The 24,035-nt window shown below is 40.9% G+C and overlaps 2 protein-coding genes across 2 annotated transcripts in view; one reads left to right on the top strand and one right to left on the bottom strand.

Annotated features, from left to right (window-relative positions):
* Nucleotides 1-579, bottom strand: part of cxxc4 (CXXC finger 4) — a 55,515-nt gene extending 54,936 nt beyond the window's left edge. The window contains exon 1 of the mRNA XM_074694952.1: nt 562-579. The gene's annotated coding sequence lies outside the window, so the exon portion shown is untranslated. The remainder of the gene's footprint in view (nt 1-561) is intronic.
* Nucleotides 580-1,722: 1,143 nt separating this feature from the next.
* The window catches only part of tet2 (tet methylcytosine dioxygenase 2), a 28,807-nt gene continuing 6,494 nt past the window's right edge, over nt 1,723-24,035 (top strand). The window contains exons 1-2 of the mRNA XM_074693738.1: nt 1,723-2,124; nt 21,000-23,993. Coding sequence (XP_074549839.1) covers nt 21,044-23,993 — 2,950 coding nt within the window. The 5' untranslated portion in view covers nt 1,723-2,124; nt 21,000-21,043. The remainder of the gene's footprint in view (nt 2,125-20,999; nt 23,994-24,035) is intronic.

Genomic DNA, 24,035 nt, shown 5'->3' with positions numbered 1-24,035 from the left:
TAGTCTATGCCAACATGCAAACAAGGATTACGGACTCAAGACAAACACAAACATACCACTGTCAGCAGTCCCCTGGAAACCCTGAAAATATACAGCATCTTATCACCTGCAAATAAAGCTGAGACCACTCACTGGTATCAGCACACTGGCTTTGCTACAGTGCTAACTTTAGCTTCTTCGTTATAAATACAAGTAGAATGTTTGACAAAAGTGGTGTTCTAAATTTGTATTTGTCAAAAACTTGTATTTTTTGTCTGCAGCTATTTTTTGAAAAAGTCCATGAAGATTAAAAAGCACCGTGCAGAAATGTGTTAATCTGTAGCTCCTGCTTTTGGATGATCTGGGCCTGAATGAGGAAATTAATTGTGACTTTTAAGTGATATCTCTTCCTTTCATGATGAAAATAGGACAGGCCTCTGATCATTTCAGACATTATTCATGAGTCTGCTGCTAAAAGCTGACCAGTAAACACTCCCCTCCAGCAACAAGAATGACAGTTTGACTGAACCACAACTGCACTGAGTTGTTAAATAGTTCACACTTTACGAGTTCACTACCCACCTGAGTTACAGTTGAGTTATTTGAAGAAAAAAAACCTCCAGACTGGGTGTACAAGGCTCTATTTTGTCTTTTACAGGATCTGTGCTGCAGCTAGAGTGGCTCCTCCCTCCTCCCTCTGCCACTTCCCCTCCCCCATTCTGTGTAAAAACAAATCTCCTTTTCTGCTCTCGGCCTGAAACTATTGAGTCAACAAATGTCACTGCAGCAAGGCAGGGGCTGCTGGGAAAGAGGTGGGGTCGCTGTTTAAGCCTAGACTGCAGCTAAAGGCAGATTATTTTCAGACAGGACCCACCTGTTAGGAGAGAAAATAGGAGTTAAACAGTTAAATGAGAGGACTGTTGACTGTTTAACGTGGAGATTCAACATGTAATAAAAAAGGTTTCTGCTTTAAGATTTCATTTTGGGTCAAGAATGCAAAACACATTTTTGCATGCTTATCAAAGTAATCCTTAAAACTTTGCATAAAGACATTAAAACAGAAATCCACAGCGCAAAAAAAAAGTCTATCTGCCTTTCTAACACTTGTTGTTGAACATATCTTTTCTTGTGTTATTACAACAACCTTCTGTGTCTAAATTTGTCTTTTGAACCCCCCTTTGCCACCTTTTTTCTCTCACACACAGCTCTCTCTATCTCTCTCAGGCCCACGTGGCCAGTGTCAACAGGAGGTGGGTCTTGGCTGCCTCATGAAGCAAAGTTATGCTGCCTGTATGCAGGCTGCAGAGTTGTCTTACACTCCATTCTAAAAATGAGCCTGCCAGTCAGACAAGGCGTGCCAAAATAAGACACGCAGGCTGAAAAATGAGATGACTGCTTAACTGGTTTGACTCCGAACTAGCCAGCTCTCAGAGCTGCCGTAATACGCTCAAAAATGATTGCTATTACACCAAAGGGAAACTTCTGTAACCAATGACAGAAGAAGAAAATGAAAGGAGGAAGTTGAGAATGCTGAAGGGAGGGAAAAACCCTGAGTCACTTGGCTTCCTGTCTGAAAAAAGGAAGGGGGTGGAAGCATCTTTACCCTGCCTCAGTCAGACAGTTGAGAGCGGTGCAATATTCACCATAAAGTGCACTGGGGGAGGAGTCCTGTCCTGCTCACAAAATCCACTCCAGTGCTTCGGGGCAGCCATCATAGTGTTCACTATTGTGTGCGGCTGAGGGAAGAAGAAAAAAAAGAGGAGGGAGCAGAGGAGGGAAAGAAAACCTGTCTCTTTGTGTGGGAAGGACCCAGCAGGAAAGTGATTTTGTGATTACTTCAGTTTGCCAGCAAAGCGAGGCTCTTCCTCCTGACCTGCAGCAACGTCTTGTCTACTCTGTGCCTGTGTTGCCTCACTACCAGAGCCACATATGAGTGTGCTTCTCAGGCCGCCAAACAGCGACAGCCGGGCTTCTCCTGATGATGAGAGCTGACGTCAGACTGGTTTCCATGAATATTGATGTGGAGGATAGTCTGTTTCATAGAAGAACAGAAGGAGGCAAGATGGCTGCCCTTTAGGATTTGTTAAAGAGGAGATCCAGACGGTTTATTGGAATTTCTACAAAGTGGAGGGACGTAAACAGGAGGTGAGAATGTGCTTAGTGTGTTCATACTCTGCTTAGCCTCTCCCTCTCTTTAAGCAGGGCTGTTTTTAGTATTCAGTGTTTAGTGTATCAGGTGAGGAATGGCAAATGTCCCCCACCGTAAAAGCAAGAGCCAACATAATAAGGAGGGGATATTAGATAAAGCTACTCCAATATGGCTGACGATTTTCTTTCTTTTTTTGCCAGCAAAGACTGAGAGACACCTTTATCTGTTCTGTGCTCACTCAACATTCCTGCTGCCTTTGAAAAAAATTGACTACTTTGCCTGCTTGTTCAAGAGTTTTTCTTTAAATGCCTCTTTGAAGCTCTCAGTCTCCCACTCATATTTAAACCTTACTTTTTTATTAGGCATGTGTCATAAAAGGTGTGTTACACATGTGTTTTAATTCTGTGAGTGCATTTGTTTGAACAAGAGGAAATATTTTCTGACATTTATGCTTATTTAAACCCAGTTATAAATTGACAATATCGTGCCACCTCTTTAGCCTCTCGTTTTAAATACACGGCTGTGTGTGTGTGTGTGTATGTGTGTGTGTGTGTGTGTGTGTGTTAAGTCTACAGTGGTGAGACTATGTGCCGGAGAGTAAAAGTCCAACCTGGATGTGCATAGACTCTGCACAGCAGTAGAGCTGGATGGTTTCTGGCTTTGTGTATCTCTGTTAATCAGCTTTCAATGCTTTCACCACTGAATGACAGGCAGACACAAAGGCAAACCCCAAGGAGAGGCAGGGGAGAGGAGAATTGTAGTAGTGTAGTGGAGGCAGACAAGGTCAGAAAGCTCTGAAGGAAATGAAACTCTATCCTACTGCACCATTAACTGGGGCAACAAGGCTGGTAATTTTGGAGCAGGTTTTACCTCTTTCCCACCAGACATTTATTTGTTGTTGTTGTTGTTTTTATCTTTTAAACAGGAAGCTAAACATGGACATATTACCAGAGAAAAATAACCAGCATTTGATATCTCAAAGAATCTCCCTTTAGCCACATTGTGATTGCTGGGGTCTTTCGGCTTCAGAGCTATTGACAAATACCTTATTGACAGTGCTAACACGAGTGTATCTGTGGTCTTCTTTGTGTGTCTCTTGGTGAACTGCACTTGTGTAAGATGAATTTACCTCATTTGTGAGTTTTATTGCCAATCCTTTATAAAATACTTCATTGGAAGTTAAGTTCTAAATTCTATGAGTGGTAAGTTAAGTTAAGTAGTATAGGGATGCATTAAATCATCACATAGTTGGCTATAATACAGGTAAAAGTTAACTAACAGTGTTATGACTTAAGATTAGCACAAATAGAGATTAAGTTTCAGCAATAGCAAGTGTAGTGATCAATTATAACGTTTTGTATGTTTTGTTGATAGATTTAAGTACAGGCTATTTTAAATGTAAATGTACATTTCCAGTTTGTTATTGTTGAGATCTAATCTCAATTAGTGATCAGCTAATTGTTTGTTAGTTTTTCCTTCATATTCAACTGAATGATAATCTATGATTTACATTTGAAAGGACCATTAGAATTTAACTGATCTCCTTGAGGTTTGTGTATTGGGGTTGTGTATTCACTGATTACAGTCGTAATGTCACTACAGCATGGCCTTAGGTAAAAAGTTAGGACAGGGCCTTTAACCTGGTATCGTTACCCAATGGTGGAGGCGGCCTGCAGAAGAAAAACAGGACTTCAGACTGGCTTCAGGCTGTGTTTAAATTTTAAGTTTGCAGAAATTTAGGCTACAAGTGATGTTCTTGCAATGGTAATAGTAACATGAGTGGAAAGGAAGCTACCTCAGCAGTTTTTGTGTTTAGGTTTGCAGAGGCCATAACACGACGGGAATCCCTCTCTTGCTAAAAATATAATGACGCTTCATTTAGTGGAAGGGCTTTTTAAGTCCTAGTGAGCTGTCAGCTAACTTTTATACCAACAATGGTGGTGTACCCCTCTGACGCAATGGCATGGTTATGTTTTGATATGGCAAGCATGGTCACTGACTGTGCAGAGTCAACACTGGGGGGTGGTTCTCCATAGTTTTTAAAAGGGATGTTGTGACTGTGTGAGATCAGGTGATCTGCAATTTTGTGCATGTCTGTGGACATGTGCTTGTGCGCGTCTGTGGACATGTGCTTGTGCATGTGATCATCCCATATTCCTGTTGACACATCTGCTTTTTTACATTGTTATAACACATTGAATTACTTCACAGGTACAAAAGCAGACTTTGTCACATTATTTCTTTTTAAAGTAGTTTGTTAACTTAGCTTCATACTAAATGTTTTAACTATGCTGCTCAGTATCTTTTGTATAAGATGGTGTTTATCTTGTTCTATTTATCATAAAAAATGTCTACTCACATTGGTTTGCACAGTTTTGATAGATTTCCTTAAACCCAGCTCATTGCACTCTTATGAAACTTTATTCCAAATGGTTGTCTCAATGCACCTTTACATTTGGTGTTTCCATCTGTTTCTGTGGCACTGTTTGCAGGATTAGCACATCCTAATCCTTATTTGCACAATAATTCCATTTTACAAAATCTCCAATTAAACACGCAAACTTTCTGGAGGCTCTGCATGGCTGTTACACCAGCAGCTGCAAAAGGGTCCAGAGCATAAATGGGCCTATAGGGGAAGGGCTGAGTGGGGGAAGGGCCAGATAGATCAATCACATGCACATAGCTGCTCTCTTCTATCCACACCTACAGTTAAAGCTGTGCGGCTGGATAGCTCCTTCGTCATGGCCGTAAGTCCTCTTTATTTCACTCTTAGGGCAAAGACAATATCACCTTTAGGAAGAATGTCCAGTTGCCATAGCGTCCCACAACAATGCTGTCCACTTACAATACCCAAGCCCTCACCCAAGCCCTGACCTCTGACCCTGCTCTGTCCAGCCCAAGAATCATATTTCCAGCCAGGGGCTGTTGCACCGGTGACACAGAGAAACAGGCCCAGTGGCAGGTTAGACATTTTAGATTGCACTACCTGCCTGCTGGCTGGTCATAGCTTGACTGCTTTCATGAGACAAAATGGCGAGATACTCAGAGCTGTATTGATTTCTGCAGTATTGATTTCCCTCTGGTCTGCTATTGGGGGTTGTTTTTCTGTGGAGAGCAGAAGAGAGGCAGTAAACTACTATACGCTGCATTGGAATCAAAAAGCTGTATTGTGGTTGCTCATTTGCTCACATTTGCTATCAATTATACACAAAGAATGGAGTGTTTGTGGATTAATGACAGAGACCCTTGCAGGGTTTTGATATAGAATGTTACATCCAGGATATGCAACTTAATTTTGCATTTGTTGTATACGAGTCGCCCTTCTTGACCCTTATCCATGCATTGAGTAAGGACCAGTTCTGTGGCCTGCCTAATGGTCTATTGACGAACCACATCTCTATGTATGTGCAAAACACTGTGGTTGAACAGATTTGGGATTATTAAGCCAAGCCAAATCTCAAAATCACGTCTTCAATCAGCAATTACTGAATCAGATCCCAACCCTCAGGAAGAATCTGGGTTTCTCTTCCCATGAAGTTCCTATGCTGTAATATTTTTGTGTAATTATGATCTGGAAGTGTTTTATTGGTCACTACTGGAAATATGTACTGGTAATATTATTATCAGTATGAGATAGAAATATCTCTAGTTTGATTGCTGCATCAGATAAAGTTTAACTCACAAATTAAGTTTGGTGGCCTTGTTTGACCACGCTGCCGTGCGTTAGCCGAGTAAGGCGTAATTATGCAGTGACAGTGATAAGGCCCTGTTTGAGTGGCACGGGGCTGCAGGGAGTGTCGCTGGCCCTGTGAGCGTGTATCGATGTCAGGGTTTACCTCAGGGGTGAGACAGCGAGGGCAGCGACTCAAAAGCTTCCTCCACGTGAGCACAGGCACATGGCCGCTCTGTTTACAAACACTATCCTGGCATTCCGCAAAGAGAGAAGCAAGTGAGATGTTACATAACTGCCCCAAAGCGAGTAGCATCTCTTCCCGCCTCTCGCCGGGCGGCTTCTCCTACGCTTGGACAATCTTGCTGAATGCTGCTGAAGAGAAATGAAGGGGTAAGGTTGGCGGCAGTGTCTGTGCTTGTGAACGTGGCAAGACTGAGAGTAGGCTTTTTCTTATGCTGATGTAACTGGGTTAGCACATAGTTCCTGCATAGGTGACGGCCTTAACAGTGCCATGGCAGAGGATTAAGCTATTAGTCAGCACACTCATTTCCCAAAAATCTAGTCAGACACAGTTTTAGGCCATTCAAAGAAGAGTCCTTTTTTCATATTTTTCATGCAGCGATACTCAGCCCATGTGAACAGGCTCTGGTGAAATCAAATTTTAGTCCATGATGCTTTTTTATCTGTATATAAATGATCTATTTACCAGGAAATTCTACTTTTAACAGAAGGGACAGGGCTTTGATGATAAAAAATAAATTTACTTTTAGAGGATCGCTGTACATGATCAAATTTTGTCAACTAGAAAACCAGTGGTTTTTCTCCAGAACCAGCCACATTGTCTATTTTCAAGTGTTGGTGCTTATTTGAGGAGAAAGTAATCTGGAACAGGATGTCAATATGCATCACAAATCTCAGAAAGTGTCTTAACCCCATGCAAGGCTCTTGCCTCTAGTCTAAGTCTCCTGTCATAAAGTGTATCGTCACTCAGTTCTGGTTGAATCCAAGTCTTTGACAATAAGTAGGCTTTGTCACAGGTCTCACTCTAAGAGGTCCATTGGAAGTAAAACTGCTTTCAGGACAAAAAGGGACTGTCTACTGCTTGTCAAAATGCATTTCATGTCAAAATTGGCTGGTTTGGACAGTTATCTGAAAAGGTATATCCAAAGCTCATGATAGCACTATCTCAGTGAGCTGCATAGTGGTCCAAACAACAGCTTGAGATAGCTCTCCTCTAAAATGGCTGTCAGATTTGGACCGTTTGGCTGCTTGGAGCTGTCACTGAAAAGGTTAGGCCCCCCGTTGTCTATACACAGAGCACAAAGACAGACAACTGGTCCTGAATGTCATTCAGAAGCGTAACCCTACCAAAGGCTCTGAATGACATCACCACCTTCTTCTGAGGGCTCCGAGTGGCTCAGGCTCAATATTGTGTTTCCTGAGTGGAATGTACGAGTGCAGCAGCTGGTGTGTTTCCATGGCACACTGCTTACAGACAAATTGGACCCGGTTTAAGTCAATGTACATAAATGTACGGTATAGAAATGTAGTGTTTACAAAAAGTGAATTAAGTTAAAGCTTGAGGTGTAAATATGATGAATATTATGCAGCATTCAAGGGAAGTTGCTGTACCATCTCTTGCACCAGTACAACAGTCTCAGCTACAGTTCAATCTGTGTGCATTAGCACAACAATTCATCAACAATCACTGTAAAATCCAGAAGCTCTATCATGTTTGAATTACATGTTTAGGTTTTAGTGGACCTCAAAATAGACCACAGACAACACTGAAAAACTAACCTTCCATCTAATATTGAACAAAATGCAAAATGGGTTGCAAGAGACATTATGAAGGGTTTATAAATCTTCAAACTAAAGCCATGAATCACTGAAAATATCCCTCACTCAGAAGGATTTGTGATTTCCATTCAATGAGATTCACGTGCCTCCCACTCAGAGGAGGGAGAGAGGCAGCTTAGCAACAGTGGCTTAGGCCAAGCTGCCTGGAAACCAATGGGAAAGGAAACATTGCATTCACTTTTCAGATGGGAAAAGAGCAATGATGAAATTTTTTTCATTCAAAGATTTTCTTGACTCTACTTCATTATACTTTGGCCTTATATTTGACATCTATAAAGACATTCAATTCTATTCTATTTTATTCTATTCTATTTTATTCTATTCTATTCTATTCTATTCTGTTTTGCTGAAGATACACCATTATCTCTGTGGGCTGAAAATCCTCAGTGGTAGTTTTTATAGGATTCCACTGCTTCCATGTTTTAATGTCACTGCATTATCTATATGTGCCCATGTTCTGTTTACTGCTACCTTCAGTTAAGGTTTGATTGGAGGTTGGTTTGAATTTGGATTGTTCAATAGGAGGGTAAATGTTTGGAAGATAATTATACCTGTAAGCTAATCATGTTGTCAAGTTGTACGGTACAGAAGGAAGTGATCTGAGATAAAAGTTGATTTAAACTCTTAAGTGAAAAATATGTGATGTAGAAGCACAATATCTCAGCCCTTAAACTACACACCTCTAAAACATAGCTTAAAAGGATGTTAGAGTGCACAAGTCCAAATGTGTTTTCTGAATATGTGGCACTATCGATTTCCTGGTTGGATCAATGTGTAAAGCACATGTGCAAACCACTGCAGAGCAGTCTCCTCTGCAGTCAGCCGTGCAGAGCTAATGTTTAGACCAGATGGGCTTTGTAGCGCGCATGAGATGGTCACCATGGCTACAATGCACTCTGAAAGAAATTAACTTTGCTTTGCGCACAGTTCATCAAATTAGTTAGATATATCGACTGTTGTACAGACAAAGGGTTGAGAGGAGAAGGACAGGAAATATTCTGCATTGTAAAGAGTTAAAGAGAGCTTGTTAGCTGGTTTATACGCTCAGAAGCCCATCACTTAATTAGAGTGTCCATGTGATGCAGCTTGAAGGCACAGAAAAGGGTTTAGACACTCTGTGTTAGCTTTGCACAGGGTGCTTTTAACCCAGGCAGGTTTTCTTCTGTTGCTGATTAGGAAAATTCAGGACTAACAGGTTTGTGAAGTCAGATCTGGGCTAATGTTCAACTGTTAACTACGATCAGGATTGACCTCTTCTAAGAAACAGTCCAACACAGGGATAATTGGCTCAGAGATCAGGCACTACATCCATAAAATGGGAGGGCTGTTACCCAATACATTTGATCCGCAATGCTCTTTCTTGTTTTTGTGGCTTAAGTTTTAATAAAAATTACTCAATTTTATGCTCAGTCAAAAACAAGTACCTAAAAGTTTATTATCATGTAATATTTCTTTAAGTGGATTTAATCATTTAAGATTTCTCATATGGATTTCAGTGGAAAAAGAAGTTTGCTAGAAGTACATGCTTGAATGCGATCTTGTGTTTCCAGTTTTCCCAGAATACCTGCCAAGCAAGTTGTTTTAGTAAAGCACAGAGGTGGGGCCAATCCCCTATAACCAAAACAGTTTAGTTATCTCTATCACTGTTATCTCCAAAACCTTCTGAGCTGTCTCCTTAAAACTTTTCAACCCATCTATTTTTATATTTTTATCTCCCAAACTCATCAGGTCTTGCTCAGAAATCTACAACCATAGATCTTACAGCACCAAAGACATGGTCTTATCTTCTTTATGAAACAAACTATTCTGTAAAATTTTCCAAAAGCCCATATTTATCCCAACCAACCAAAAAAGAAAAAGAAACGCAGAACAATACAACTCGATTGAGGCAGTGTTCTCTATGTAGTGTCGAAATGTCAGGATGTCCTGTGGATCCAAAAAATGGCAAGAATCTGCTTTCTCTCCCACGGAGATAGACTGGTTGTCCATACGATAAAGGCAACAACCTTCTTTGTTATGTTTTTGGCAAGTTTTTTCTTAAGGATATTTAATACTCCCTTTATAACCAAGAATATGATACTTTAATAGAGCAGCCTTGTTTAGTTTTAGTTACTATATCAAATCATTAGCATTGAATGCAGCTCTGCAGCTACTACCTCATGAAGTGACTGTATTAGACATATTGCAAGTGGTCACACTTTTTTCTCTGTAACTAGTTTCATATATTTTCAGTGAATTATGAATGCTAATGTCACAGACTCCCTTGTTTTTGGCACATGTTCCCACCTTTTGAAACATGTGTCTGTGGAGAGCTATCATAGGCTGCCCTAAGACAGTTGTTGTGGGTGTAATGTGGTTGGGTGTGCACATGTGCGTTTCTGCAGAGTAGTTTGACCCATGGCTGGAGTCCCACAGTGATGTATCATTTATTCTTTCATTATTCAGTCAGAAAAGCCCAAAACACTCAACTACATCATGTTACTTGCACACTTGTGTTCTGCTGCATATTAGGCTCTGTTAAAGCTAACACAGATAAAGAGGCACAAAACATCTGCTGTTCTGAACATCCTACACTATCAGCTGTCAGCTCAGATGATTACATCTATGCCAATAATAAAGTGGGGTTTTCTATTTAAATTGCTTTAGCCTGTCTACTCTTGCTGCTTCCACTGCAAGGACTGTGTATAAACCCACCTCCACCAGAGCTCCATATTTTATGCTTTTCCTGATTTTAACTGTCATAAGTATTGTCAATAATGCCCACTGTTTGTACCCCTGGAACTCTTTGCTGCTCCTTTCCCTGCCTTAGCTTCTTATGTACGAGAAAGGTCTGGGAGCTCCCAAAACACAGCCATACCACAAAATTTAACTTAAAGAAATTTAAATCTTTCGGTGAAAGTGGTCGTATTGATTAAAGAAGGTCCAGGTAAACTTTGACCCAGTTGCTAAGACCAGGATCTGAACATCCTTGATGGAGACTCAAGATGCTTTACCTGTATTCTGTCTGACTTTCTTTTTCCTATTAAATAATAGAGTATCTTGCTGTTTCTAGTTGTTTCATCATATTCATCCATAAGCTTCCCCTAATTCATCAGCTCATGGTTTATCAGTGGTTATTTCTTATGTCCCTGTTGGTCCCTGGTCTTCAAAATCACCCTAACTATCCCAAACATTGGCCCTCCTTGCCAATATCAAATACTGAAGTCAAAATGACGCTTCATACTTCCCTGGCCTGCTGCACACTCAGCAAATGCACAAATCATTCCACATACAATCATTCTGAAACCACTGTTAATGGAGAGTCTGTAACTAAGAGAGTTGCACTGATGTATTTTTTAATGGGAGAACAATAAATGTAACCATAAATGGTGACAAAAGAAAATGGACAAAGAAAGATAAAATACTAGTCTTTGACATGATAAAACAACAAAAGAAGAAAACAGGGCAGCCCTCATGCCTTCATACCACAAGGTCTGCAGTGGGACCCTACAGAAGTCAGGCACATCTGTCTTGGATTACACATAAAGAACAATGTAAATTGTACAGAGCCCCTCTGCTTCTGCAGGGGGGAGGAGGCTCTCTAGGGAAGATTACAAACAGAAATGTTTGTCCCCTGCCTTCTTTTAGTCTTATCTTTAGATTCAAAGAAACAAAAGCAGTGCAGTGAATAACATTTACATGTTTTTCCACACATCCACCAGTGAAAATCACTGAAGATTAGAAATGATGTGAAAATGAGACAAGGATTGTTAAAAAACGCAGACATATCAGACATTGTATTTGCATTATTAAAGCAAATGATACGATCATAAATTCATCAGGTATGAGTGAGTTATTATTTCAACAGCACTCAGTTTCTCAGAAAGCAGATTCAACCTGCAGAGCTCTTTTTAGGTCAACCATCAAAGGAAAGAAACTGAAAAAAAAGAAGAAAAACAGACTACTCTGGCTCCAGGCTGTCATGTGATGCAACCATCATTACGTCAGATTATTAAGACCACAGTGAGTATCAACAGGAAGCAGGCCTGTCTACCTGACATGAAAACTAGACCTGAAGCTGTAAAGTCAGATTCCCTTCCTTTGATGTATAGAATTATCACAAGTTACACCATGAACTAAGAAACTCATCCTGTATTAAGAACCTTCAAATGTATCTGCATTCAGTCAGAAAACACCACAAAAGATGGCCACATTTTAATCTGATACAGAAGCAAAACCAAAATGTGGCACAGATGGATTTATATGACATAGATGGATCTAACACTCTTTTCAAGGATAACTCTGAGAAAGAGAACATGATCTAAAACAGTACAAAATTCCAGCACTTTACGTTGAAAGAGTAAATCCACTTTTATTTCTGAATAGAAATCAAGCCAGCCAGCTTAGCCCAGCAGAAAGACTGGAGACATGTGGAACCAACTAAGCAGCCAGACTAGTAACAAAACTGCTTATCAGCTCTTCTAAAGCTTACTGACTAATAAAACACGTCTGACCAGTTTTATCAGTTAAAAACATAAGTGAAAAAATCTAAAGTTGAGGTTTTACAAAGGTTTGTCTGCTGAGTTATTTCTTAGCTGAGAGCAGCGACTTCTAGGAACTGAATTATATTCACAGTGCCAGCACAAGAGTGGTATTAACCTCACATTAGCACTGGCGTAAACAAGCAGTTTTCTAAAAGTTGGGAAATTCTTCTTGGAAAAGGGGCAGTGTGTGTTTATCTGAATGAATAAAGACAATGAGGAAAGTAGCTATAAAAGTGTGTGCAGTTTTTTGACAAGGATCTCTCTTTCATGTTTGATCTGTGGATTTCCTCTTTCTAACAGCTGAAGCGTTATCAGAGGACCCACATGTTTCTCAGGTTACTCATGTGGTAAAAAGGAGGAAGATCTAAAAGCACCCCAAAAAGTGTTTACAGTGATGTGGCTAGCATGTAAATTTGGAGGATTATAAAAGTGACCGCAGACAGAAAGGCCATTTGTTTCTAAGGAGGGAGAAAAGTGTCAAATGTTCAGTGATGGAGAGAAAGGGGCTCACACAACCATGCAAGATGCGCTGTGAACACTCTATGAGCATAGCATGTGACAAGAGGCTCAGTAAGATGCAGCACATAGATAAACATCTATCACATAGTGCTTGAGTATGAGGGCACAGTCACACTAGCCACACCGAACCGTGCGGTACTTTAGCACAATTGGCCCCCCTGCAGCGCTGTTCCCCCGCTGGCCAGTATAGCCTGCAGTCACACTACTCCAATAAGAGCTGGACCTAAAGCACGCACATGGCCTGCCTGCATCATGAAGTGTCAATTTACAAGTAGCGCGGTTGTATTAGTCAGCACAACGGACACAGAAAACACTGATACAGCACATGTTAAGTTGTTTTGGTCACACCTCCGTAGGGATGGGCGAGTATCGATACCAGGTATCCGGTCGAATACCAGCCTTTTTTCAAGGTATCGGTACTTGTGAAGGCTGCCGATACCAGCAGATACTCAAGGCAAGAAAATCTTTCGTCAAGCAAGTCCTTCTCGACAGTTGTTGCTGCTACTTGCTGTGGTTTAAAACCACGGCAAATATGGGTCAGGTCCTGTTCAGACAACATGAATGAACCAAGGAAAGTTAACAGTTAAACCGTTTTACTTTGCACCTTAGTTAACTTTTAAAGAGAAATACTTAAACTCTGAAAGTTATTAGTTTTATTGTGCACTTTTGACATTATTTTTTAATTTTTATTCATTTTTATTTAAAAAGGAAAAAAAAAACATTAACTGTGTGAGATTTGTTTGTTTTTCATTTTGGACTTAATGTCAGAGGGCCCGCGCCGTCTTAGATCAAAACGATCAGTCAATGCTGATTTAATTTTTAAGTATTAAAGTACCAGTAGTGTCGGTACTCGGTATTGGTGAGTACTCAAGAGAGAGGACTCGTACTGGTATCGGTCTGAAAATGAGTGGTATCGAACATCCCTATACCTCCGCCATTGTTTAATATTACTGTTGAGTGAGCGGTCGCAGCTGAATACATTATGGTTCTCGCTGTGTACACATTTGTGTCCTAATGCATGAAGTGTACTATGCCAAAGCACACCTCTTCGAAGTGTGCCAAACCAAAGTGCGACTGTGACAGTGATCGTATGTCACAACATAATGCTAATGTCACTACATAAGTCAAAACAGGGTATATTTGGGAGGTTGTTCTTTTTCCACTCTCCCTACTCTCATTTCAGTGGAGTTTACTCAAATACAACCAGGGGAAATCTGTGTCTAAGTATTCCTCTTGTCATTGCTAACTGAGCTGATTCAGGCTGTCTACTGATCAGCTGGAGCAAAAACTGTTGGGACACAGGTGTAGCATGTACAGTTGAAGTGCTGCTCTAGAGGCAATAACAGAGTTTAAATCTAAGACTTCATAACAATCTTCGGAAGACACTTGTCTGTTGCCAAGCCTACATCTCTGTTGTTTACATAGCCTGCTGGAATGCCCAGTTGTGAAAAATGTTGTCCAGGGTCATGAGGTTTGCAGAGCAGTGGCTCTATATTTACAGGGGGAGGGGGGGGTTTAAAACAGTGTAGAATGCAAGTCATCTGACCTGATTGCGCTGCTAGGGGTTGCTAAGGATGAGGTTTCACTTACAGCCCTGTTGCTTGCAGCCTGATCTGTCAAACTTAAAACTGTTAGCATACACAATCATCACTGTATTTCTACTGTGTGGCGCTAAAAATCCATTATCAAAATTAGTTTCATAAACAAGGACTCAGCTAGTGGTCTATTTCATTTTTACATAACATGATTTGTCTTTATTTTTTATTTAAATGAGGAGTGAGAGGTCTGCTAAACTCATCTAAATGCACATATGAGAATTTTATGCAATCTACCTGCCTGAGCGCTTTACTAATTGGATATGTCCCAGAAAAAAGGCCCCTGGCTCACGCCAAGACTTAAAAAAAAGTAAAGCCAAAAATATTAGTACCAGAATCGTGACTCAGGTCATAAAGAATTCTGGTTTAACCATTATTTATAGTAGATGAACTGACCTGGCTGCATGCACTGTGTTCTTATCTTTCAAACAGGAAAAGGCAATGAGCCCATTTAAGCAAAGAATAGGAAATGTATTCTTGAGATTAGGGCTTATTCTTTGGAGTGTCCAACAAAAGAGTGGGGTGGTGTGTGTTTGATTTACAGTGCTCCCTTTTTTCTCTCCCCTCAGCAGCAGAGCTTTTTCCTCTTGCTGCCTGTGTATCAACCTGAAAGAGCAGAGACCTGAGGTTTCCCAGCAGCTGTCGTTAGTGGTGAATGTCACATACTGCTGCCAAGTCACGCAAAATAGACCCCATCTACTATGGCAGCTCTCATATTTCAGTGATTCTTTTTCAGAATAACAAAACCACAGTGAGAGTCTTGTGCATAAAAGTTTGTTAACTGTTATTGTTAAGAAGAAAAAAGGCCTGAGACAAATCTGAAGGCCAATTTGGAATTGGACTGTGATATTTGAGTTATCTAATGGACTTCAGGAAATAAATTGTTCACAATAAATAGAGAGATCTGTTTTTAACACAAGACATAAACTGTTAAGTTTCAGTAAGAATCTGCTGATGTGTGCATTGATTGCCACACTTAAGTGACTCTTGTGCAAACTGTGTCCATTGTTTTACAACACTGATCACACTGTGTCCAAGAATACAGCTTTGCTCCAGGCTTCAAAGCACTTAAAGCAACTGACCATCTATAAATCCCTGCGAGTACATAGCTACACAGGCAACAACTATGGGCAATGGCTGTCTAGAATTTACACCAGCCATTTAGCAGCCAGCACCATCACGTCACAAGCTAGATGATAGAGTGAACAGAAGGGTAGAAAAGAGCAGATTGAAGTACAGGGGAACCTGGAGTGTAATTACAGGCCAGAGGACTGGAGTTTAGGCTGTGGGAGAGGGAGGGAAACAAAACAACAGCACAGAAGAGACAAAGAAAATGCTTTCTAGAGGGAAGATTTGTAAGGAATCCAGCTCAAGCCAAGAGAGTTGAGTCACATAAACTGAAACAGAGGGCTCATTTCCCTGGTGGACATTAAGCACGAGACAGAAAACCAAAATAGATCAAAGCATTATAACCTCTGGCAGGCGTCCACACTAAAACCACTGCTGTGCCGTTCTTCTGGTTTAGTTTAGTGCTCTACTTTTAGTGCTGAGATATATATCAAAAGAATTAAAGCAATATTTTACATGTCCTCATGCTTGCATAGTCTAAGTTGGACTTACACCATAATGTAAATAGTGTGTGTTTGTATGTTTGTCCGTTTGTACATGCACACTCAGCTGGGATCTCTGGCTTTGTTCTGGGTTTGCAAAGATTTTTTTGTTGTCAGTGTGGGTGTATCCAACTGTGACAAGCTGCTTGGCTCCGCGCGGTCCTTTGTAAACCCTGGAGTGTCCCGTAGGAATGGAGCTGCACGCAGAGCAGCTGAGACCCAGTGTTCAACTCTTTGACTGCGTTACTGATTTACAGACTGCTCTAAGAGCCAGACAAAACAAAGGAGCAGTCACATGGGGCCGGGAAGTGGTATTCACCTGCTTATCTCATTGTTGTGTTTTCAAGGATTAGATGCTCTGTGTTTGGAAGGGTCAGAAAAAGGAGGGAAAATCAGTTCACTCCATTTTCCTCAAACTACACTGAGTTAAATGAGCTGACTGCACATCAACTGCTCTGTGTAGTTTTTTTCTACCCCAAGAAAGTAATCATGGGACTCAACTCACTTTTGGAGTATTTATAGTCAAAACCTAAACTTTATTTATGTATCCAGAGGAAGTAATAATTCAGTTAAGGTTTGGGAATAAGCTTGCTAACGCAAACATAGCATGATAAAATGAACAGATCTGTCCAGATGTTTTCTGTTTGCCATTAATCAAATAGAGCAGTTTATGTTTCACTGTTCCCACATGTACTCGTGTACTCATTTATCAAAATAACACATTTCAATTCCAATAAGCCTGACATTATCATAAAGAGACTTGGTGTCACTTCTGATTACAAAGCTGACAGTGGTATATCGTTAAGGCACGTTGCATCCGTCCATGTCTGACGGCGATTACAAGGCAGAGTAATTCTGCAACTTGTTGTCTGAGTGTTTCATGTGACTCTTGATTTCAGGCTCCAAAACTCTCTGCATGTTTGTCTTAGCACGTAGATCAAATTGTTTATGGCAGTTCACATTTTTACTTTAATTTCAGTTGGACGTTGGTCCAGTTTTGAGACAAGTCTGTCTGAATACAAAATTAAAAGAAGTCAGTTCAATCAATCAAATTAAAGTGTTTATCCGACTCTGTTCAAACATTTCTATTTCTGAAGAGTTACTGCAATTTTGTCTTTGTTTTCAGTGGGACAGTCTTGGATACTCCTAAGTTTGAGAAACCTATATGTTCTTCTAGTACATGAAACCGATCCTCAGCCTATTGGAAAATGCAAAAAAAAAAAAAAAAATAATTAATTTCATCAAGTTAAAAACAAGTTAATCTGTATTTTGGATGAGTGGCTCCTGCTCTCTTCTCAGCGCTGAAACTAAAAGACACCTCTGAGGCCCTATCCCGAGTCAGTGACCTGAGAGCTGTCTTTGTTAGTGGTGTGCTGCTTCTCTCTTCCACCTGCTAACAGGCAGCTGGCTGCTCTGTTGTGACAACGGTGGGTGCTTCCAGACACTCTTGTAACAGCTTGGCTCGTTAGTGGGAGATTTAGCACTCTTACTTTGGGGGTCTGGAGGGCTGCTAATGTCCTAGAGGGGGTGATTGGCAGAGGAGCAGATGATTATGTCTACCAGCTCGGCCGCCTGGGCAGAGTTTTACTCTGACAGTGTCTTGTGTGATTGCCTTGTTACAGACAGTAGACGGGGTCACAAGAGCAAAAAGTGACTTTCCTTTTTTTATAACTCATGTGACCACATACTGAATGTTGTTAAGAGTATGCAATTACTATTACCTCTATTTATCAGAAAGATATTTTCTGACTCTCGTTACCCATCTATGTTCAAAAATACATCAACATTTAACATGTTTTTCACAGCTTCTCAGACAAAAAGTTGTGCTTTTTGAGTTTTAAATGGACTCCAAAAAGGTATCAGGCACATGATAAAACACATTTTAAAGAAAGACAGCTCTTCATCCAGAGTCACGAGTGGTTGTAATGAGTTCCAGATGTGATAATCAGTCCCGATGGTGAAGCAAGATCACGCCAAATGGAACATGCCAAACTACCACAAATATTTAGCCATTTTTTCCTTCCTCAAACTTCAGTCACTGCCTATGGTGAAGATATTTAAAGTTTACATTAGCAGGGGGCTTTTGAGGGAAGCTAGGGCTGTTTCCAATTATGTTTTCCAATTAAGTTTGTCAAGCATTTTCTTTTTCTGAATTTGACCATAGCAAGAACATTTGTGCCCCTCAAAGCTCAGGGCACATTATAAACTGCTTATACATTCAGTTTTTTAAGTGACTAAGATTTCCAAGAGTACAAATCAGAAAAGAATATATACTTGCCAGCTCCCTGGAAATCCTTAAAAAATATGTGTACCAACTATCTTAAACTTCTTTTACAAACATTATCTTCCACCTCTTTGCACTAATCACTGTCCTGTGTAAGACATTTAAAAATGAATGCTTCAAGCTGGACGTTGACCAGCTTAAAACAACAAATGGAACACCCTGAACACTTGCTAGTGTTAAATATTATTAGTCACAAGAACACAAAGGTTTGAAGAGCTGATAAATTGGTGCAGTGCATGGAGAGATGTGGATTCACATGGCAGTAGGGTCTTGCTGGCCGTGAGGATGGTTTTTTAATGTTTGAAATGAGGTTAAGCAGAAATGTCAATAAATAAGGAAAGACACCACATTGTAGACCACAAAATACAAAATATGTGAGATAAGCCTGCTTGTCTATCCAAACTTTTTCAGCTCCTGTACTATTAAGAGTAGCTGTACTGGGTCTAGGAAGCTTATACACTTCATACACTTAAGGCAGAGTTCTTTATTTAATATTGTAATAATTATTATTCTTTTTCTACTACTTAAACTCTATTTTTCTACTCTTGTAATTCTATCCACGTTTGTACTGAGAGAGTGCAGTTTAAACCGGAGTCAAGTTCCTTGTATTCTTGAAAATACTTGGCCAATAAAGGTGATTCTGATTCTGATTCTGGTTCAGATTACTTTTTAAAAAAAAAAAAAAAAAAGAGTAAAAAAGACTAACAGAATGCAGCCATACCTCTGTTATATTTTTTTTCATTTTTTCCTTTCTACTGGCATTTAATACTGTAATTCTGTAGAAACTTTGAAACCTTGTGTTGAAAAGTGTCCTAATCATTAAGTTTAGTATTATCATTACTTAAAACCAAATAATTCAAACAGGTTTTGCAATATATATGAGAACTCTTCCATCAACTGCCAAGTATGAATCCACATATCATTATAAGGTTCTCTCTTCTGCAAAGCAGCTTAAAATGTAAACCACTTTACGTGAGCATTTATAACTAAATCCAGGCCCCTCTCACTGCTCTTAGCTGCCCATGCTTTTATTGTCTGCAGGAGTGTTGCTCATAATTATGATGGATTAGCCTGCAGTTCATTGTGCCTGCACCCTGCAATTGTTTTGCAGATGCTGAGGATGTGACATGCATTAATTATTAAGGGAGGTAGACAGAAATCAATGTTCTACCAGAACCACTAAGATGTATTTGTTTCTGGCAGAGAAGGGGTAAAGAAAAAGTGTATGCTGCTTAACTCTGTAAGATATATTTTACCATACATCACTTTTAAAACATTATTAAAATGCTGTTACTAAACCAACGGCAGAGTTGCCTTAACAAATAAAGGCTGCTTTTGTTTGTCCATAATTTTTTTGATTGAAGCTCTTTTTCAGCTTTATTTATCTATGTTCCTTTCACACCCAGAAGCAGCATTGCTGAACTCGTGTTTATTGTGTAGTAAAATGATCAATTACGCACTAAGCTGAAATAAGACAGAAGCCTTAATTACCCAAAACTGCTGTTATTTTTTAGATACATAGGTTTTTCTTAGGAGCCAGCTCCACCAACAACTGCATTTGCTTGGATCAGACTAATAAAAATGTGAACCATTAAGTGATCGTGGGAAATGTGTGGCGGTGATTTTTCATTCTGCACTTATTAGGGTTACAATCCGGAGCTCACAATGCATAGGCTGGAAACACCAAACTGTATTTGCATATCTGACATTGCAATGAATGTAGGATGAGGAATACCAGGAGTGAACAGCTGACAAGCAGTCATCTCCTCCTCTCATCTACCATCTGGGACATTGACCTTCCCCCCTGAAGCCGTCAATCAGCTATTGTTATACTGCCTTCTATAATTATATACAATCTTTCATGTTACAACCAATGAGGTAAACTCAGGATTTAAAGTCTTACTCTCTAGTAAAGCTTTCTCAACAAGATACACTTTGGTAACACTTAATAGTAATGGAATATAAAAGATGGATTCGGACAGATGCATTGTCTGATGTGTAGGTCTGATGGTTGGCTTGCTTGGTCAGCAAGAAACGGTTGGATGCCCAGTGTTTTAAATATTTTGTGCAGTATTCCATAGTTCTAATCTTCAAGAAATTATAACAAACGCAGATGACATGGGGGACTGAGTAAAATCAAAAAGGCATGTTTCAAGCTCTTTCTGTCTCTATTAATTAAGTGCAGTTAAAGGGAAGATGCACTAACAAGTTTGACAATTAGATTTTAAATGCTGGGTTTATGCTCCTGCTTGCATAGCCCTGTATTTTTTGGAAAGCAATGTAGCAAACAGTCTTCGTTTCATCTTGCTACTTCTAGTGCTGAAGTTTATCAATGCACCATGCTCCGTGTTGCGTGCTGTGTGATTAAATCGCAAGCTGGCAGCAAACCACAGCCTGTGATGAACTTGCGTTTGTATTTCTGTCTCCATGCTCACTTTCCACCTTCTGACTACTTTTGGGTGGTAACTGAAGGATAATATTACTAATGAGAGCCAATCTAATTCCATCACAGGTTTAGATTTCCCACTTAGATATATTCAGTCCCATAGAGTAAACACTTCCCCACTGACCTTATGCTCTGTCCTTGTCACGCCAAATATGCTCTGAATGTATATATGCACGGCTAGAAAACAGTTTTGTTCTTTCACACTTTACTGCACATTTTTAAATGGTTGCACTGAGCACAATACATCCTAAATTAATAAGTTGTAGCTTTTGATGCAGAGTAAAAATTTGTGTATTGAACATCTATCTCTGTTATCATAACTATGGTGCCTCAAACTTATCTCCAACTTTCTGCATTCCAGGACGGACAGAGGGCAGCCCTGTGGATGGACTTTGAGCAGGCCAGATGGAAACAGAACAGGCCAGACATGAGACGGAAGAAAGTTTGATGTTAGCACAATTTGGCTCATCTCACCACATCTCTCACAAACTCCAGAATGGAGGCCAGTCCTCAGAGGGAGACCCTCTGCAGATCACTGGGGACACGAACTGGAACCATTACAAGCCCAGTTTAGGTACCAACTCCATGAAGAGGCACAGGGAGAACTGTGACAGCCCTGCTTCAGTGCATGGGCTGTTAGATCAAGGATCTTACATGATGAATGGAGATTTGATGAATGGAGAGTTGAAAAATGCACTCACTGAGCAGTCCTTACTGCTCCACCAATCCAAGAAACTCAAAGTTCACTCTGAGATTAAAGAAAATGACGACTTGGGCACCAGTTTGTTGGATAACTTCCCTGAGATGACAAAGGCAATAGAATTTGAATGCAACACCCCCCAGATGGAGATTAAGTTAGACAAGAGGAATTGTAGTTTTCCAAACGGAGATGCTTTTAGTTTACCACGAAATAGACAAGCTCCAATTCCAAATGGTGCTGTTTCACCCCCCTCAACCATAGAAAGCACTCAAGGTGATTTACTGGAGAAAACTTTGTCTCAGTATTATCCTGAACAGGTGTTAATTGCACCACAAACATCTCTGCCAAGGCTTGATTCTGTCAACGGTTTGACAGCTACCAAGCCACCCAGTGAAGGTTCTCAACCCCCTTCCTTAACCTCAGGACTGCCCAATTCAGCTCAGATGCCTGACTCACAGCAACAGCGGCCTGTGGCATCAGGCAATGTTGATGGAGGCAACAACTACAACCCTGCCAACTATTTAGTGAATGGATACTCCAACAGTTTTGAAGCAGACCACCACCAGCAACAGCAGCAACAGCAGCAAGAGCAACGACCACCATCTTACCCTGGTACCCAGGAGCAGTCTCTGGGTCATATGCCTGGCATGATCCCACCAAGAAATATAGCTAATGGCTCACAACATCAAAATGGACCAAGGTGTTATCAAGATGAGACAAATCCCCTTGGTCTATATGCTAAAGCAAAGCAGGACTCAAATCATGACTCTTTTCTAGAGCAGCATGCTCCTATACAGGTGACAGAAGCGGCGGAATACAGGGCCTTTCCTAATTCTGGGATCCAGAAGATAGGGCAAGGTGAAGAATCAGAAGCTAGTCACCATGGCACTGACAGGGGCCATCAATATGGGCTTAAATGCCAGACCTTAAACCAAAATGGAGGCAACCTGCATAGAGCTGATGGTATACAATCTTCAGGGCCTAATCTCCAGCAGCCATGTCAAGCTGAATTAGAAAATGGGATGGAGAATATGTCTCAGCAGAGATCCAACTTGTCATTTTCTACACCCCACCAGAGAGGCTGGATGGAGATGAACACTTCAAATTCCCACCAGCAACCAGAAAGTAGCCCATCATCACAGGCACAAGGGAAGGATATGTGGGGAGGTTTCCCTGCAAGGCCTCAGTCAGAGCAGCAGACAGCTAACCCCCAGGTTCACTGCCAGATGATGGAGCCAAATTCAGTGCAACGATTCCAGGCACATGGAGTTTACACAGATAGCAGCCAGGGGGCCAAAAGCTACCAACAGCAACAGCAGGACTGCCTCCCAGTCCAGACCCATTGTGCTCCAGCCCAGCACAACACTGCCCCTGAGTGGCAGCAATCAAATTCTAAAGCACTGCAAATGCAGCAGCCAGTACCTCAGAAAATGCCAGAGCAGAGAAAATTCACCCCAAATCAGCAAGCAGAAAGCCGCTTCCATACCCAGATGCAGTCAGAGCACTTATGTAAAGATCCTGACCTGCAGGAAATATTGTCTCCAGGGTTTTTACCAACACAGCAACCACAGCACTCAAATCTTCAACGCCCCCTGTCCCAACCACCGCAATATGACGGGCAGCAACTTAAGTCACCCAATTACAGACCTCACAGTCAACCCCACCCAGGTCAGCAGCAGCTCCAACAGAACCATCCTCTAAGAAACAATTCAAATCAATCCAATAATCAACAACTCCAGCACAATAATCACACAATATTCAGCTATAAGACAACAGAGATGCAACAACTACAACAGCATCAAAGGCATTATACATCAAACTCCAGCACCAGTAACCTCAAGCAGTTTCAACCGCAGCGGCCAAACAACCACTGCAACCAGCCAAACCATAGGGACATCTCACAGACCTCTTCACAGTCACAATCTCACTTACCACAAGGAGATGTAAACCAACAGTTATCACCACAGATTTATCCCAAAGCTGAACAGCAGTTAAAGGTATCATGCACTCAACTCCAAAGGGGACCTCGACTACCTCTGGGACCCCAGAGTCCACATGGAGATTTTCCGAGACATGCAGCCCTACGCACGCATTTGTTGCAAAGGCAGGAGCGCCAGGGCCCTCAACATCCCCCTCAAAGCATCAGTGACTGTAAACATGGCTTGAGGCCTATCAAAATGGAAAACGGACCCAGATTTGAGGTGCCTGGTTCTCAGTCGCAGGATCAGCGGGTGCAGATGCAAGATGCAGGAATATGTGGAATGCGAATCAAGCAGGAGAATCAACAATCCTTGTGTGAGCAAAGCAAGGGACAGGGAAGTATCTTGGCTTCCATGGAACAAAGTCTAAAGCAGTATCAGCTTTCATCTGTTTTTGAAAAGAAAAATCTTGTCATCAATTCAAATAAGGTTAAGATAGAATCCTCGGGGCCAGTCACAATCCTGTCAACCAACACTGATCTGAGTGGGGTAGAATCCTCTGCAGCTTCCTCAGCCATTGTAACTCCAAAGAAACACCCTGATTCCACCCCTAAGAAGGAACAGCTGCTACAAAGCTTTATGGACTCTCCAATGAAGCTTTTAGATACCCCTATAAAGAATCTATTGGATACCCCTTTGAAAACACAATATGAGATTGCATCATGCCACTGTGTTGGTGAGTTTTATAATGACAGATCTAATGCATACATTTTCACTT

This window comes from Halichoeres trimaculatus, unplaced genomic scaffold, assembly GCF_033239565.1.
Source record: "Halichoeres trimaculatus isolate MK-OKI-2021-1 unplaced genomic scaffold, fHalTri1.1 fHalTri1_scaffold_2, whole genome shotgun sequence".
Taxonomy (NCBI): Eukaryota; Metazoa; Chordata; class Actinopteri; order Labriformes; family Labridae; genus Halichoeres; species Halichoeres trimaculatus.
This window is presented reverse-complemented; position numbering and strand designations above follow the sequence as displayed.